The sequence below is a fragment of the Carassius auratus genome, chromosome 24 (genome assembly GCF_003368295.1).
Source record: "Carassius auratus strain Wakin chromosome 24, ASM336829v1, whole genome shotgun sequence".
In the NCBI taxonomy this organism is placed as follows: domain Eukaryota; kingdom Metazoa; phylum Chordata; class Actinopteri; order Cypriniformes; family Cyprinidae; genus Carassius; species Carassius auratus.
This window is the reverse complement of record NC_039266.1, coordinates 11,288,360-11,305,394: the sequence shown is the minus strand read 5'-3', so window position 1 is coordinate 11,305,394 and position 17,035 is coordinate 11,288,360. Positions and strand designations below refer to the sequence as shown.

At 36.3% G+C, this 17,035-nt stretch overlaps 1 protein-coding gene across 2 annotated transcripts in view; it reads left to right on the top strand.

The window, feature by feature from the left end:
* sema5a (sema domain, seven thrombospondin repeats (type 1 and type 1-like), transmembrane domain (TM) and short cytoplasmic domain, (semaphorin) 5A) overlaps nt 1–17,035 on the top strand; it is a 123,343-nt gene that overhangs the window by 45,479 nt on the left and 60,829 nt on the right. For both annotated transcript variants that reach the window (XR_003275562.1, XM_026201021.1), the window contains exons 4-5: nt 3,483–3,528; nt 14,713–14,775. Coding sequence is in view for 1 of the 2 variants with exons in the window: in XM_026201021.1 (XP_026056806.1) it covers nt 3,483–3,528; nt 14,713–14,775 (109 nt within the window). In the remaining variant the exon portion in view is untranslated. The remainder of the gene's footprint in view (nt 1–3,482; nt 3,529–14,712; nt 14,776–17,035) is intronic.

Genomic DNA, 17,035 nt, shown 5'->3' with positions numbered 1-17,035 from the left:
TCATTATCAAGTCTGACTTGGCTAAAGAGTTGCGGTTGGGATCCTTTGTTCTCTCCAAACATCAAACGTGTCTTGCTGGTGTTACAAAGAAGTGCATATCAGTGGTAATGACTCAACTGAAAATATTGTGCCCTCTTGCACAGTAGGAAACACTTGTTAAGTTTTCCCAGACATTGTGTTCTCATTGTTTTCATGTAATGAGAAAGCTCAGTCACTCAGTTCCAACTAATGATTCGGTCTGTCAATAGATGTCTTGTACTTTAGGGTTTTGGAGACAGCAAACCTCTTAAACAAGTCAAACACAAACAACTGGAGTTAAACTAGTAATGCTCTTTAGATTGAGGTTAGCAATTATGGATATTGTTAAATTAATGAATAAATGCAAAGAATATTCATATGCCATATCATATAGTTTTATAAAAATTTAAAAGATGATAAATAATTAATTACACTGAATATTATATACAATGGAAAACTGATTTTAATTTGAAATTTTATATACTGTATAAAATAAAATTTTTAAATGTAAAAAGTTCAAATGAAATAATATAGTAATTATATTTTTTGCATTTATTTATTTGTTTAATTTATCTGTTATCTTCTCACATTAACATTGGTTATCATATCAGTGTTCATTTTTTATTTCACTTAATTAAATTTGTATCTATTTTTATATATTTATAATATATTTTAATTATAATTATTTGTTCATTTTCTATGTATTTTTTATTCAAAGAAAATGTAAATAGTTTAGTATGTAAAATATTTGTACTTTTGTTAAAGGGGGGGTGAAATGCTCGTTTTCACTCAATATCCTGTTAATCGCGAGTAGGCTTTTGCGTTGAGAGCATGTGGAAGCTGTGACATTACCGTGAGGGAAAAACCATCATCCAAAACAAACCATGGCTTACAGTCAGATTCAGCCGTTTATTTATGATCCAGAATCAGATCCCGAGGCTGAAACTGAACGAGAGCAGCAGCAGCAACGACTCGCTCCAAGCGGGGCTCGAACCCGCGTCTCCGGCATGGGAGGTGGACGCACTAACAAGGAGGCAGAGAGGTTGTCTTGCCCTGGCAACCAAAAACACACATCTTTTGTGACTTTTCGCGATGCTTTCGCTCTGATCAGTGAATCGCTCTGATCAGTGAAATGTCTGTGCTGCTCAGCCTCGCTATATGGGTGCGCGCGCTCTTCCGGCAAACGTGCCCTCAGGACCCATATAAGGAAATTCCGCTCCATCTAACGTCACACAGAGCCATACTCGAAAAAAACTTTCCGTAACTTGTGACAAACCGGAAGGAGTATTTTTGGAACAGAAATACTCCTTCAAACGTACAACTTAATTTTTGAAACTTTGCCCATGTTTAGCATGGGAATCCAACTCTTTAACAGTGTAAAAAACTCAGTATGCATGAAATAGCATTTCACCCCCCCCCCCCCCCCCCCCCTTTAATATTTGTATAACCATATACAGTGGAATTAAAAAAAAATTGTTATCTGCCTCAAAAGCATCAACTTTGTTTATCATATCAGTGCCGATTTTTATTTCTCTTAAATTAAGTGCATTTTATTTCAGCTGATATGTTGACTGTCTTCCTTCACAATACATAAATACAAAATACATCAGCCCTACTTTTTTAGAATGGATAGGTGAAAATCACAGTAAACAACACTGTGGATAGGATGAGTCCGGGGCTGTGGATCAATGTTGTTCGAATTGAACTGTGAAGAGGAAAAACTTAAGGCTTGCCTTGGAGGAACTCCATGTTGCTTTCAGCTCGACTTGATGTCCCTGGAGCAGATGGGTTTGCAGGGCCCAAGGCCTCACAAACACACCCACAGTCTGGCCTAATGGACTGTGTCAAGATTCTCCAACTGAGCTGCTGCTTCATCAAGGTCACTGAACAACAGGGTTCTCATGAAGTTACTCAGCAGCTCAAGGAACATTCTGTCAATTACCAACACCAGACTGAGCAGACCTGTCAAATACAGGCACTTAGAGTGTGAAATATTGAGTCATGCCTCTACTGAAACAAATACACATTTAAAAACTGTTGTTATACCTTTATGTATAGATAGATAGATCCAAATACTAAACATAGTAGTGCAGTGGCTATTATTAGTTTTAGTGTTGCTAGCTATTAAAATGACCTACACAAATATGCAAACCTTGGCATTACCTGATTTTTTGTTTTTCTCATAAATGTGACCCTGGAACACAAAACCAGTCATAAGGAGCACCGGTATATTTGTAGCAATAGCCAACAATAGGCTACATTGTATGGGTCAAAATTATCGATTTTTCTTTTATGCCAAAAATCATTAGGATATTAAGTAAAGATCATGTTTCATGTAGACATTTAGTAAATTTCCTACTGTAAATATATCAAAACTTAAGTTTTGATCAGCAATATGCATTATTTGGATAACTTTAAAAGTGATATTCTCAATATCTAGATTTTTTTCCACCCTAAGATTCCAGATTTTCAAATAGTAGTATCTCAGCCAAATATTGTCCTAACAAACCATACATCAATGGAAAGTTAATTAATTATTCAGCTTTCAGATGAGGTATAAATCTCATTTAAAAAGAAAATTACCCTTATGACTGCTTTTATGGTCTAGGGTCACAAATATCTTGAGGACCTCAAAAGGCTTTAACGGGAATGCAGTGAAACACAATCAATAGGCATGTCGATTCAGTAAGTGGACCTTAATCACAGCAACCTGATTTATCACGTACTCTCTTATACAATAAGACAGGCTCCGCTTTCAGATTACGTACCATATTGTTTTAGCAAATGTGTTTGTGCTTCCGACATTCACAGATGGATGTAAAATCATGTCGGACGGATATGCGATTTGTAGTTCCACATATAAATTACATTTGAGATTAGAGTTGGCAGAACACTATATTGCTACACTAGATTACATGCTCGTTCCAAGATGTTTGGAGGAGCAATTTTAGTTGTTTTTTCTCGTTTCCCAGAATTAAAATGCATGCAGCATTTACAGGCCTCTGCTGCTCCAAACAAGCTCCTTATCCTTAGGCAAGGTCCAGCGTTGGCTCATTAAAGTGACAGTAGGCTGCACACTTTGCATAAGAGGTTTTTGGCTCTAACACATTGTTTGACTTCATCCAGGTGTGCAGATCATATAAAAAAACTTGAACTTGAATGGTTATACCAGGTTGTGTTAAAACTGGATGTGTATTGGGAGCATGTTAATGTGATTTATTCAGCAATTAATTTGGCAATTTAGTTCCCAATCCTCCGTTTTATTTATAGTTTTGTTTATCTCCGAAACAGCTCAAAACATTCCTCTCACAACATTGGCCAATTGCTATTGCGCATGGATTCACTCGAAATGTTGCAATCCATAAAAATCTCCATTTATAACCGCAATGGCCACCCACCCTCTGAGGCAACTTGTGTTCTGAATTGGGTGGAAATTCATATCTTTTTTTTGGTCTTTCTTTCAGAAATCATCTCTTCAGGCTACATTTGGAGGATCTTTCATTGATCCAGGTGGGTGAAAAAAGTCTATATCTGTCTCTTTCTGTCTTTCTTTTTTCCAGAATTGCTCAGACAGCTCAAACACCCAGGATGAGACTAACAGGTGTTGCTGCCACCATGTGTGAATGCCAATTATGGTGGCTTCATAAGCTCAGAGAAAAAGACTCTGCCAATTTAAAAGTTGTCAGTTCGGCACAATGCTGACGTGACTGGTGTTATTGCCCCGTGGGCTGGTGCTCTCTGTTAAATCCATATGTAAACTTTCCATATGACCCCATTTTAGATTTGTGTGGTTGGAAACTAATATTTGTTTGGCCTGATGTCTGTCTGTGCTAAATTTAATGTTTCAATGCTGTCAAACAAACATGTTATTTGAGTCTTTGATACTGGCTTTGAATTGGCAATTAAAAATGATGTTCACTAATAAATATGATGAGGCTGATAAGGATTAGAGAGTCTTAAGTGCTGGTTATACTCACTGGGATTAATCATTGGAAACTGTTGTGTATGTGTGCTTTATAAGGTGGCCGATCACTCTCTGGGATGGGAAAAAAGCCTTATTAAAATTATTATTATAAAAAATAAAAAATAAAGTATTTTATTTTATTTTATTTTACCATTTTTGTTCACTAAACCAAAACCTTGTGTTGCAGCCAACATATAAAAAAACAAGGAATGTCAGAGTAGACACTCATTACTGTGTGTTACTGTAAATGTCTTAAAATATATTTTAATATATCAGCAATTTTCATATTTTATGTTTTGCTCCAGCATACCTAAAAACAAACATAGGAGAAGCAGATGGATATTTATTTAATATAGCAATATTATTTAATATTTTATATTTTTGACCTTTTTATAACAAGGCAGTGTTAAGTCAGGTTGTGAAATTAATACAAACAGTAATACAATACAATAATACATATGTAAATGTTATTAAATATGTAGCAAACTCTTTAAGAATTACTGATTAATTATATTTATTTAAAAAAAATACATTAAAAATGTTTTTAAACTTTTTGAAATCATAATGTTCATTGTTTTTGCTAACGTGTTTATAGTATGAGAAAAATATTTCACATTTTTACTTGGTTAAAACACAAGAAAAACATTTAAATTATATGTATAACCTTTACAAACCCATATCAAACCAACATGAATACTAAGTGTACATTTCTTACAACTTGGCACAACTTTTAAACTAAATTTAAAAAAATAAATAAAAATGAATGAGTTTAGGTGATTTTGTGGTTGTGGATTATGTGAGTCAGTGTGAATGCCGCTTTAAATGTTCTACTTGTATAAAAGCCAGAACTATCAAATCCAGTTTAGAAGCCAAATGGACCTGAATGAAGACCTGCATATCTTATTCCCTTAACAAGTTTCAAACATAATTACCCAGGAGTAACCGCTGTCTTGTAATAGCTGCAGCAGACAAGCTACTTTCCCTCTCCTATTGCACTGAACATCTTATAACCACATAAACACCCATCCAAACATTGACATGTTTGAAAGTTTATTTGAAGTCTTTCCAGTGGGACTTCTTTGAGGCCTTTAAAAGAGCCAAACACAGGCTGTTTAACAACTTCAACATCGTGGGGTCTCCTCAAAAAGACTGACCTCCTGAGGGAAAGAGCAAACAGACCAGACAACTTTAGAGATGCCTTTTGTTCTGACCTACTCACAGGGAACAGGCATCACAAAGATGAGCCCTTCCATTGCTCTCCAGCCAATCCTTTCCTCCGTAATAGAATTCCTTCACTTGCCTCACAGCACGGAGTCTTGTGTGTACTTTTCTCTTTGGTCTTTTAATGCCCTTTGTCACTTCTACAGCTGACTTCGTTGAAGGTTTCTCTGTAAAGGGAAATTCTCTGATGAGATGTTTTGAGGGGAGCTTCCCAATTTAGCTTGACCTGAGGCCTCTTTGCAGTCTATGTGAGTACTTGTAGGTTGTTTGTGTTTTTAAGCATTCACAACTTTGATCTAGGGTAAAAAAATGACAGTATTGCATAAATGTTGTTCCCTTTTGGGTTTTGGTGTAATATGGTTTATTCATATATAGAGTTTTTCTTCTCTCCTTACACAACAACTTTCGGGAAGACCGGTGAGATCACAGGCGAGGGGATAATATGAATGATTCTGGCAATATGGTGCAATGAGCGAGAAGTCCAGAGACCTGAGAAGGAAATGACCTAGAAAGTGCTGCTTTTATCCTTCATTGATCTCACAGAATTGAGCTTTTTGTAGCAGTGATGCATCAGCAATGGAAAAAATATAAAGCCGCAGAGTGACCCATCGTGTGTCTGCAACACCTCCGCTAGTGTTTAAGAGCACAGTGTTGTGAAGCATTAAAAGCCTTTTAATGGCAGGATAAATGTGGCAGCTCTATAGTAGATGTATAGTATGCAATCATTATATGGGCATTGGCAGGGCACATTATATTTCATAGGTCATTGTACAAAATGAGTGTAATTTGTCTCCTGTTGTATATGCATGTATGTAAAAATGACTTCAAAATTCAAATAGCTGATGCCAACTAAAAATGTCTTTAGTATACATAGTAAAGCCAGATTAAAAGTATTTTATTATTCTGGCAAGCACTTCTGCACTAAACATTTCTTTAGCTGTAATTTTATTTGTATTACCACATGCAGTAAAAAATAATTTACCATCTGTTACATTTTCCCCCTATTACTGTCAGCTCCTTTTCATTTTCTAATCACAACATATTTATATGCATCCCAATATATTAATATATAAGTTTACAGATACACACACACACACACACATACATTGTTTGTCCTTTTGATCTTTCATTCAAAAAAATCAAACCTTTCATTGAAATAAAACAAGTGAAAGTGGGGGAAATCATATTGTGAAATATTTTTTTTTCTCCAATGCATGTTGGCCACATTTATTGGCACCCCTAGAAATTTGTATGAGTAAAATATATCTGAAATATATTCCCATTATTATTATTATTTTGTTTATTTATTAGTACACCAGGGTGACTAGGAACACGGAATTGTCCAGCCATGACTTCCTGTTCCACAGGATTATAAATATGAGGAAGACAAAGCCAAATTCTCTTAATCATCCATCACAAGTAGTAAAACCAAAGAATATAGTTCTGGTGTGCAGAAGAAGATTGTTGAGCTTCCCAAATTAGAAAGGCTGTAAGAAAAGAGCTAAAGCATTGAAAATCCTCATTTCCACCATCAGGGCAATAATTAAGAAGTTCCAAATTAACTAAAGATGCAACAAATCTGCCTGGAAGAAGATGTGTGTCTATATCGTCCTGATGCACGGTGAGGAGGAGAGTTTGAGCGGCCAAAGACTCTCCAAGAATCACAGCTGGAGAATTGCAGAGAATAGTTGAGTCTTGGGGTCAGAAAGCCTAAAAAAATATATCAAACAGTCTCTACATGACCACATGTTGTTCGAGAGGGTTTCAAGAAAAAACTCCTGGCTCATTCAAAAACAAACTCTAGCATATTGAGTTCTCAGACACGACTGGAACTTTAAATTGCACAGGTGTCTATGGTCAGACTAAATAAATACATTTTAAAAAAAAAGCTTTTTGGCATTAATCCCACCAGATGGGTTTAGTACAAACAGGGATAAAAAATTACCCCATGTCCATGGTTAAATATACTGCTGGATCTTTCATGTTGAGGGCCTGTTTTTCTGTCAGAGATCCTGGATGGCATGTTCAGATACATGGCATCATGGATTCTATCAAATACAAACAGATTAAAACAAATCTTAAACTGACTGCCTCTTTTAGAAATCTTATAATTGACCATGTTTGGATCTTCCATCAGGAGAGTATTCAAAACAAACAAAAATGTGTCACTGAGCACAAAATGAAGCTTCTGCCATGGCTTTCCCAGTCTTCTAACCTAAACTTTGTGAACTGAAGAGAAGCAGCACCAACATGGAGCTGTGAATCTGAAGGATTTGGAGAGATTCTGAATGAAATGGTCTCTGATCTCTTATCCGGTGTTCTCCAAACTCTTCAGGCATTACAGAGAAAACTCAAGCTGTTACAGTATATATGTTTGAATGAAACTATACAGATTACATAGATAGATAGATTTCATGCAGGTCCCTTCACAATAATGAAATACAGATTCAGATCTGCAGAGTTTGCTGAAAGAGAGCACTTTGGAAGGTTGGGCAGGTCAGATATACTTTAAGGAAAAGAGAATGTCTCAGACTAGTTAAATTTTCTAAGAAATCTTCAAAATTGAAAACAGAAAGAGGTCACGAAGTGATAGACACAACGAAATGTTGAGCTAGTGAGTTTGAAAACTGGCTGACTGGTCCAGATGATGTCCGTTAATGCTTGTCCTCTGTGTAATGCTGTTGTTCTGTCAGGCTGTTGTCCAGAAGACCGACGAGGAAAGCAGGTTTTTAGATGGGATGATTTAACAATGTAGACCTGCTTGTTGATAGACAAGCTTCTGATCGACTAGTCTGCACTGGATTTAGTCTCAGGCTCCCCGTGAGCTGCCTGACTGGAAGTCCAACTAATTTAAATACTAAAGCTGACAACTGCTACATTATTTTTAATATTTGCTTACAATGTGTTATATTAATCAATATATAACATTTAAATGCTTAAAAAGTGAGTCTAATTATAATCTAAAAATTATAATAGAAAATTAAGAAATAATATATTAAAGGAAAGAAAACAAAGGATATTGTAATAAATGTCAGTTCTATACACCTGCTACTATCATGGTAAACAGAAACATGCTGAATGTTGGATTATGGCTATCCAGTGCTTTTAAATTTGTTCTCAAAAAAGTGAGTAGTGATGCGTAATTTACAAGTAAATGTAAATATAAATCGAGTTGCTTATTTGTGCTTCTACGCTGCATCAGCAGCTTTGGAGAAATGGTCAGTTTCTGCGAGTTTGCATCTAAGAATTCTGAATGTATATGTCACTAAAGGTCAGAACTGTGAGATAAAAAGTCACATTTATCTTTTTCATTTGAAGTTTTTATTCCATATGTAAAAACATGATATTTTGGTAGGGACTTGATATTTTGGTAGGGAAAAATAGATCCTGACCTCTTGTAGTTTATTATATCAACAGGATTCGGAAGCCCAGATGGTCTGAACAATACACCTCTTTGGTCTCTCATTGGTCAAATGACAGAGGTGCTTGAGGAAGAGCAGCTCTATTGTTCAGTCTTCATGCTCTCAGTCTACCTAGAATCCACCTTTCTCAGCCCATTTCCCTCCGTCAAGTCTGCTCTCCCTTGAGCATTTTGCATATTGTACAGTAGCAGCACTCCTAGCGCCACTGATTAATTGCCTGAATAAATGCATTGTAGTCACTTCATTGTATTTCAGGCTTGACAAATGAACGCCGGAGCCTGTTTCCCCAGTACACCTCTATTCAGCCGTTTTGCGAGAGTAAATTTAAATCAGTTGTTAATATGCAACAGAGCAATTGGCGTCTTTATTCCTGATGCATATGTATAAGTTTAACACTGCGTCATTAAATAATTGAATATTTAACTCTAAATGAACTGAATTATGTCTGGCTGCTCAGGATAGTCTGGTTTCCTTTTGGCAGGCTCGAAGGAAATGAGCGGAGGCGCTGTGAGGTGGCATCTCATCCGAGTGACTTGTTGACCAATCGCCTCAGGTTAAACCTGTATGTCCTCTGCACCACAGCCAGCCTGCAGTGTCTATTCAGCACACATGCACTCATAATGCCGTGCCACTCACTTACTCTCTATTTAACGCAGCAGTATAGCTCCTCAGCTCATGACAGCTGTCTCGATTTGAACGTACCGGCCAGGACCTGCCATTTACATTCACTCCCGCAGCAAATATGGTAATCATTGTGATTTAAACCGGTGTTTAGCCGTTTGCTCTAAGGGGATATGCCCACGAGCGCAATTCAGCTCTCCGCAGTACTTACACACATGCACCAGTGCGTTTGGTTCGGCAGAAACAGAGCCATTACCGTGATCGATGATTTTATCATGTCAGCTGGTTGTGTGTTGATTTTCTTCAGCCGTGACTCTGGATCTTTTGTTCATTTTTTTAATTCAGATTTTATTCAGGGGCACCGGAATTGTGAGTGATGTTGTGAACTCATGAATATTAATTAGCAAGTATTGATGTTGGTAGGTTTTTTTTCTTAAACCATTTAAGTCAAATTGCTTGATTAATATACTCAAATTATACCCTCACTTTGGTACTATTCGTAAACTGATATTTTGTGCAAATGTGTGTGAATTGTATAGCATTACAGAAGGCAGTTTTTTCACCAGTATCAAGCCAGTTTTATGTTTGCTCAGATCTTTTAACTTTTAAATATTATTTAATTCTGAAATATTAAAAATTAAATACCAACCATTTAAAAATACAATTAAAAAAGATACATTTGAATGAATGAATGGAATTATTAAATAACAAGTTATATGAAAGAATGAATTTTGGAAAATTTGATAGTTTATCAGTTATGTCTGATATCTTTATTGCCTTTCAAAAATGTTTTAATTCTGAGGTGTCAAAACAGAAGTGTAAACCCTTTAAGTTGATTCATTAAGATTTGTATCTATTTAAAATTGTACCTTTAAAATAAAAATAAACAAAACAAAAAAAAGAAAAATAATGAGATGTCAATTGACGTATCTAATAAAGGCATAATAAAAAATTATATGATAATTAACAAAAAAAAAATAATAATCAAGTTGTCCCTTGACTGACATTTCTCAAACATCAGGATACAATAAATAAATAGAAATGTAAAAAACTTAAAGAAATGTTCTGAACATAAATGTAATTTTGGCCTCAAAGTGATATGAATGACTATTTTTATCATCATTTCACTCAGTACCGGTTTTAGTTTGTAGTTTGAGCCATGTCTGTGAAAATTTCAAGTGGGTTTTTGTGAGTAGGGTTCTCAGAGTAAAAAAAAAAATTAACATTACTTGAATAACTTGTGCAGTCAGTTACATTAATTACACACTTTCATACCTCAAACATGAATTTTTGAAAAATGTTGCTTTAAAGTTACTAACAAGTTGCCATATAAGAAACCTGCAAACAGACAGCTGATTCAAATACACATTTGAGGATAAACTGTACACGTATAGACTTAGCAAGATGCTCTTGATTTCATGTTTTTGGAAAATTGTTATTAACAGCATTTAGCTGATATTGACTTTGACATGTTATATCATTAACTTTCCTTTTATACGCAATATAAAGTTGAAGTAAATGAGACAGATTGTCAGTCATGTATTTCATTAACCTCTCTTACTCACCGTCACTAAACAATTATATGCACTGATCAACAGAATACTTGTGCTAATTTCTGAGGACGGCTGTTTCAATTGCTTCCAGTTACTCTGTCATTTACATTCATGAAATACTGAACATATGAGCTCCCCTTCAGCGCTCTGTATACTATAACTCCATCAGATGTCTGATTAACTAGGCTTGGACCGTGGTCTTATAAGCCAATTACAGGCTGATAATGGCTACTTAGCAACATACTGCTGGGATTTTTTTCCATTTACATATATGATGAGTGGAGATGTATTGGGCTTTGGTAAAAGATCACTTTTGGATAGGATTTCTGTGATATATGAGGTTTCAAACTCATTTATAAGCCACAGTTGCAGGGCAGGATGAGATCACCTTAAATCTCCACACTTCAGTGCATTGTAATTATGAAAATGCACGATTAATCCAATTGAGCAAGATGCAGTACTTTGTCATCTGTTGACTGTTGCCTGATGTGCTGCTTGTTGAAATGAGCAGAATTCAATGAATACCCAAAGCATGCCTGTGGTTGCATTCTTCAACTCAGATAATAAAAGCATGCACAACAGAAATACTTGCAATGATTTATGCATGCTTTGTTTTGTCTTGGCAATGTAAATTCCAGGCAGAACTCAGAGAGAGCCTTGTGGTGGGCGACTTAACCCACACTGTGCTGACTGGGTCTCTCTGGCCCACCTGTTTCTGACAATGACTGCTCAGTTCTGGGGTCTGCACTGGACCATCTGGAACAATGGAGTGAGTCTACCATACAGGAGCGGTAGAACTGTAAAGACATTAATGTGTGTTTATATAATTTCAGATGTTGTCTGTGTTTTTATGTTCATGGTGAAAGCTATGTATGTAACCAATTGTATAGGTTCCATAAAGAAAACCTCTGAAAATCTGAAGGACAAACTGTTCAAAACAAGAGCTGAATTTATTGAGCATTGTGTTCTGTATGTTTTTTTTTTTTAGGCTACTAGTTTTCTTCTTTGTAAGTAAAACTATCAACCAATTAAAGACATAAACCCCAGTACAGTAATTTGCTTGTACTGTCTTTGGAAATGTTTTGGCTTTGGTTGGACTATTTCTTTTTTGGTGAAAATATTGACAACGTAACTGACAATATTTTGTGTAAAATGTAAGCTGATAGATGATGAACATTTTTAAAAGTAAACAGTAATTTTTAACCAGGCCGATTTTAAAGTGCCACTATTATGACACGGTTCCACATTTTACGGTTCCTAATATTGTTTTGGGAGTCTCCTATAATAGGATTCCATGCATGCAAGGTCAAAAAAATGCTTTAGTTTTCTCAAAATATGCATTTAATATCACCTCATTTTCCAGCGATTCTCAAACGATTCGTTCGAAGCAGTTCAAAGTTTCAGTCTCTCTTAACTCCTCCTTTCCTTGAGCCTGCTCGGCTCTGATTGGTCAGATGGCCTAGTCTGTTGTGATTTGTCTACGGCATACAGTGGTGTCAGAATTTCAGTAGTTATTTATCATCCTTACAGGTTGTGATTCAGTGGAGTGTTCATGTTCTACCCCGTGACGTGTTGCCGTCACGGAAGTGGGATTCGAATTACTAACAACTCGTCTAGGCTGTAGAGAGTCGATTCTTTATTTTGGGAAACAAGAACTTTATTTATCATGCACTTTCAGCTTTACAAATTTGCAGATTGTTTACATTTACATACAGCTACATTACACACTGCATGAAAGGAAATATTGGAAATGGCATAATAGGGGCACTTTAAACGACTTGAATAAGTATTTTTCTGTAAATTTAATTTGGCTTTTTGGATGTCATCCTTCTAGCTATTTTTAGCTGTACAAAACAATTTGTTTTGCTGCTTGATATTGCAAACTAGTGTTTCTTACCATATTGTTTTAATACATTTTCTCATTACTAATTACCGCACTTTCTTTTTGTCTTTTTGAATTTTAAAAGATAAACATTTTGAAGTCAGTCATAAATACCAGTTGACATAAATGGAGCACATTTTACTGAAAGAGCAATTTTATGCTGTGCTGGTGTCTACCTGCCTCTTTTCCGTTAATCACTTTTGAAAAATGTCTTGTGTAAAAATATCAAAGAGCGCAAATAACATTCAAGTCATTAATGGCCAAGTTCAAGTTGGTTAATGGTTACGTTCAGCATTATTACATCATTAAATAGCTCTACTGATGAATGATGCCAACTACTGAATGACATTGTTTACACTATCCTGGAAATTCATAATGCAGTTTTCCAAAGTATAATTTAACCTAATTTGTCAAGGTAATGGTTTTAGTAATTACATTTAATTCACGTTTCGCACCATTTTTGCTGAGCTAAAGGCAGCACCTCGAGTGGGCGACGACTACTACCTCTAAGCAATTTGTGCTGGCACACACAAAAACCACTTTAAGACATCCTAATGCTGTCCTCGCACTCTGAAACATTCTGCTGATGTGCAGTTTGTTTGTACGACTGACTTTCCTCAAAATAACTGGTTTCTAGCCTGGGATATAAGAATGAAGTTTGTTCCTATTGCTTCTGCTGTTTTCGGTTACAAAAGTTCATAAAATGCACAGTTAAAAATATAGTGTTGTGCCTCAGCGCCCCTGCCTAGCTATAATTATGGTATTTGACAATATGCTTTGAAGCATGAAAGCGCGTAGTATTTTGCCCTCAGCCTTCTTTCTGCTCCTTCCTATCATTGTCAGGCTGAAAGTGTTATATCAGTTGCTAATGGTTATTTTGACACATTAAATCATCTTTCTTGTCACTCTGGATGTGAAGGAGTTTCCTGTGTCTCCGTCCCTCAGCCTATTTCTCTGTCTTGCGGTGGAGATTTGGCATGAATGGGTCTCGTGGGGGAAACACATTCAGCAGCATGACTGAGCGAGACGACGGATTTTCAGTCCTGCATTTGCACATTCACACCCTGCACCGTCTTCTAAGTGTCACTTGTAAGATTCCCTGTTGGCTCGAGGGAATGAGAAACTGGATTTTTTTTACTTATATTTGCCTGTTTCCAGAGGGTCACGGGTGCCCTACGTCCTGTTCAGCCTCGGGCCGGGGTGACATAACAATCCCGTCTCATAAAGCCATGATCGAAGACTCTCCAGACAGAGTAACATCTCAGGCAGCAGCCACAGGGCTTCTGCTGTGCTCTAGATCACTTCAAAATGAGGTTACTGTCTAGCCAGAGTCGTGCCTCCTTGGGGAATGATAATTTCTCATTAATTTTTCAGTTCTGGAAAGGATAAAAATGGTCACTGTGCCTTTGTAACATATTCCTTAATTGTTTTTTGATAGTCAGTCGCTTACTTTCGCTTGGCAAGCTTAAAGTCTCACACATCTGGATCCGAGCCAGAGATCTCATGGTCAATAAGTGCGAGGAGCTCATTTGATATTAAAATCCATTTGGAGGCAGTTGCAGACATCAGACTTGGCATTAACCAGCAGTTCAGTGCCAGCGGTGAAATGTGAATGCAACCATAGTCTGTGGACGCTGTCATTGTCTCTGGGACCCTCATCTCTCGGTGAAGGACGGCACACAGGCTGCCTCTGAAAAGCCTGTTGTTTTTCCCAGAATGCCGGGGAGCTGAATACAAGTGATTATCATCCAAGATCTGCCTGCTTTCTATAGCCAAGTTCATTTATCCTCTTAGTGACAATCAATAATACCTGGCTAAACACAGATTCGATTTAAAAAAAGAGTTTCTTTTGCACTATATCCTAGAGCTTAGTAAATTAAAAAATCATTTGAGGCATAGATCAATTGTCTGATGTAGCAGATCTGTTTTTTTATTTTTCCTTGTATGAATGATGAGCTCACAACAATGGCCTCTTTAAACAGCAAAACATGTCATTTCATGATGTTCTTCTTATTGTGTGTTTGTTTACAGGAGGCAGAATGGCATTGCGATGAGTTTACCAAAGGAGCCTGTTTCAGTCGAGGCAAATCAGAGGTACGCACATCTGAAAAGTACAAAAACTGTAATAATATGTCACGTTTACTTGCTAATTTGTACTTTTATGCACCGTTCAGGGATATAAAGTTGCACAATCACAGTGACATTCACAGTTTCCTTCCATGAGTGTTTTAAATTCTCCAAATATTTCATATTCGTTTGATAATTATAAAAGGATATTATAGGGGATAATTTTTTTGGTTAATTTTGGAAAGCTTGGAAAAAATTTTTTTGTTTGTTTTTAAATAATTAATAATTTGATTGAGCAAGAATGCACTAAAGCTGCGGTAGGGAACTTTTGACGCTCTAGCGGTTAATAAACAGAACTGCTTGCGTCTTGCGGAAGAACATCGTAGCCGGAGCTACTTCTCTCTGTTTATGTCTATGAAGAATCACAAAGGTACTGGGTTATTCCGCCGCGGTGCCCCCGAAGCAATCTAAAATAGTCTGAATATAAACACTTATTATAGGTGTACCCTAGTGATTCAGGACAAGCTAAAAACACGGTTTGGAAAATGGATTCATGGTGTACTCGCTTATGTTCATTTTTCTACATTTTGAACACAAACAAAGTTACGGACCGCAGCTCTGATTGGTTGTTTTTTACCGGGAGCGATGGAGTTTCTGCAAATGGCAATAGGACCTTTGGGAGGAGCCAGAGGAGCTTGATTTTTGATTATCTGTCTCATATTCTACTGTCAGGACATAATGACAGCTTTAATAAATATGTAAAAAAAATATTTTTTTACAAAAGTTCCCTACAGCACCTTTAAGTTGATTAAAAGTGACAGTAAAGATATTTATAATGTTTCAGATTATTTCGGTTTCAAATAAAGGCTGATATTTTGTGAAATCCCGAAAAAAAAAAAAAAAGTTTCATGGTTTCCACAGTTTTTTTTTGCAGCAAAACTAATAATATAACACTAAAGACCAGAATAATGGCTGCTGAAAAATTACTTTGTCTTCACAGTACTAAATTAAATTTCAAAATATATTCTAAAAGAAAACAACTTTTAAATTGCAATATTATTTCTAAATATTATTGTTTTTACTTTATTCAATCAATGCAGCCTTGGTGAGCCTAAGAGACTTGAAAAACTAAAACATCTTACCAACCCCAAACCTTAGAATTTAAACATTTGAATTTAAATCGAAATTCAGAAAAATGATTAACCCTTGGAATAACCATTATAAATCCTTTTTTTTTTTCAGACAAGCAAATTAATGGACAGAGAACACTTCACTTCCCAGAATGCCTTTACCTGCCATACTTCCTGTCATTTCAGTGCAACTTCCTGTAGTCATGATTAGTTTAATTCAGAACCCTGTAGAAAAACGTCTACTCTTTTGACTTTTTAAACAAAACACTTTAAAAATAAGTTTATTGCCATTTTCTTTCATAATAGTACATATTTATTACCTTTTTATGTTTTAAATAACATCCAATACTGATCCTAACAGAAACCATTAAAGCACGTCCTGTTGCTATAGTGACCACCTCAGGCGCAATTTCTGTTACCATTTAGCGCCACATGGAAATATGATCTAACTAACATGTAATCTGCCCTTTTGTGGTTACTGAAAAATTTAAATATGTTTCAGACCTACCTTTTGTTTTGACTTCCATTGGTGAGGGAAGAGGGGGAATTCAAACCCCCAAACCCCACAGTAATTCACATCCTGAGTGAAGGTTATTTTAAATATTACCTGTACTTAAGAAAGCAATCACCCTCCTAAAATAGCTTGCCCATTATTTATGGCATCGCTCTTGCTCAGGCATTCCCACGTCTCTTCCACTTTGCTATGGAGCTGTTTCCATGGCACTTCAGCACCGACTCCCTTGTGTTTTTGAAGGCTGACTGAATCAGATCAGATTTGTGCTACAAAATGTTTCTTAAATCTCTTTAATATTTCACTTACTTCAGCTCTGTCGAACATGAGACGGAGGGTCCCTCTTTGCTTTATAGTATGCTACACTGAGCTGAGCCATTTTAAATCATATAGGAGCTGTATAGGGACTATGTTTGGGATTGCTGGTCATTCTTCCAGCCTGGGCTGAGCCCCAAGGTGTATTTCTAGAGGCCCCCATGCGGTTTCAGCCTGTGCGAATGGCCCCGCAAGTGTTTTTTTAATTCGCTTGTGAAAAGTGTTTTGAAGCCTGTAATAAGATTGATTACTCTGAGCAACATGTGATTGTTATTCCGAATTTCAGGAGGAGGCTGCTGTAACTTTCTTGCAATTGTGGAGTCTTGCTGTA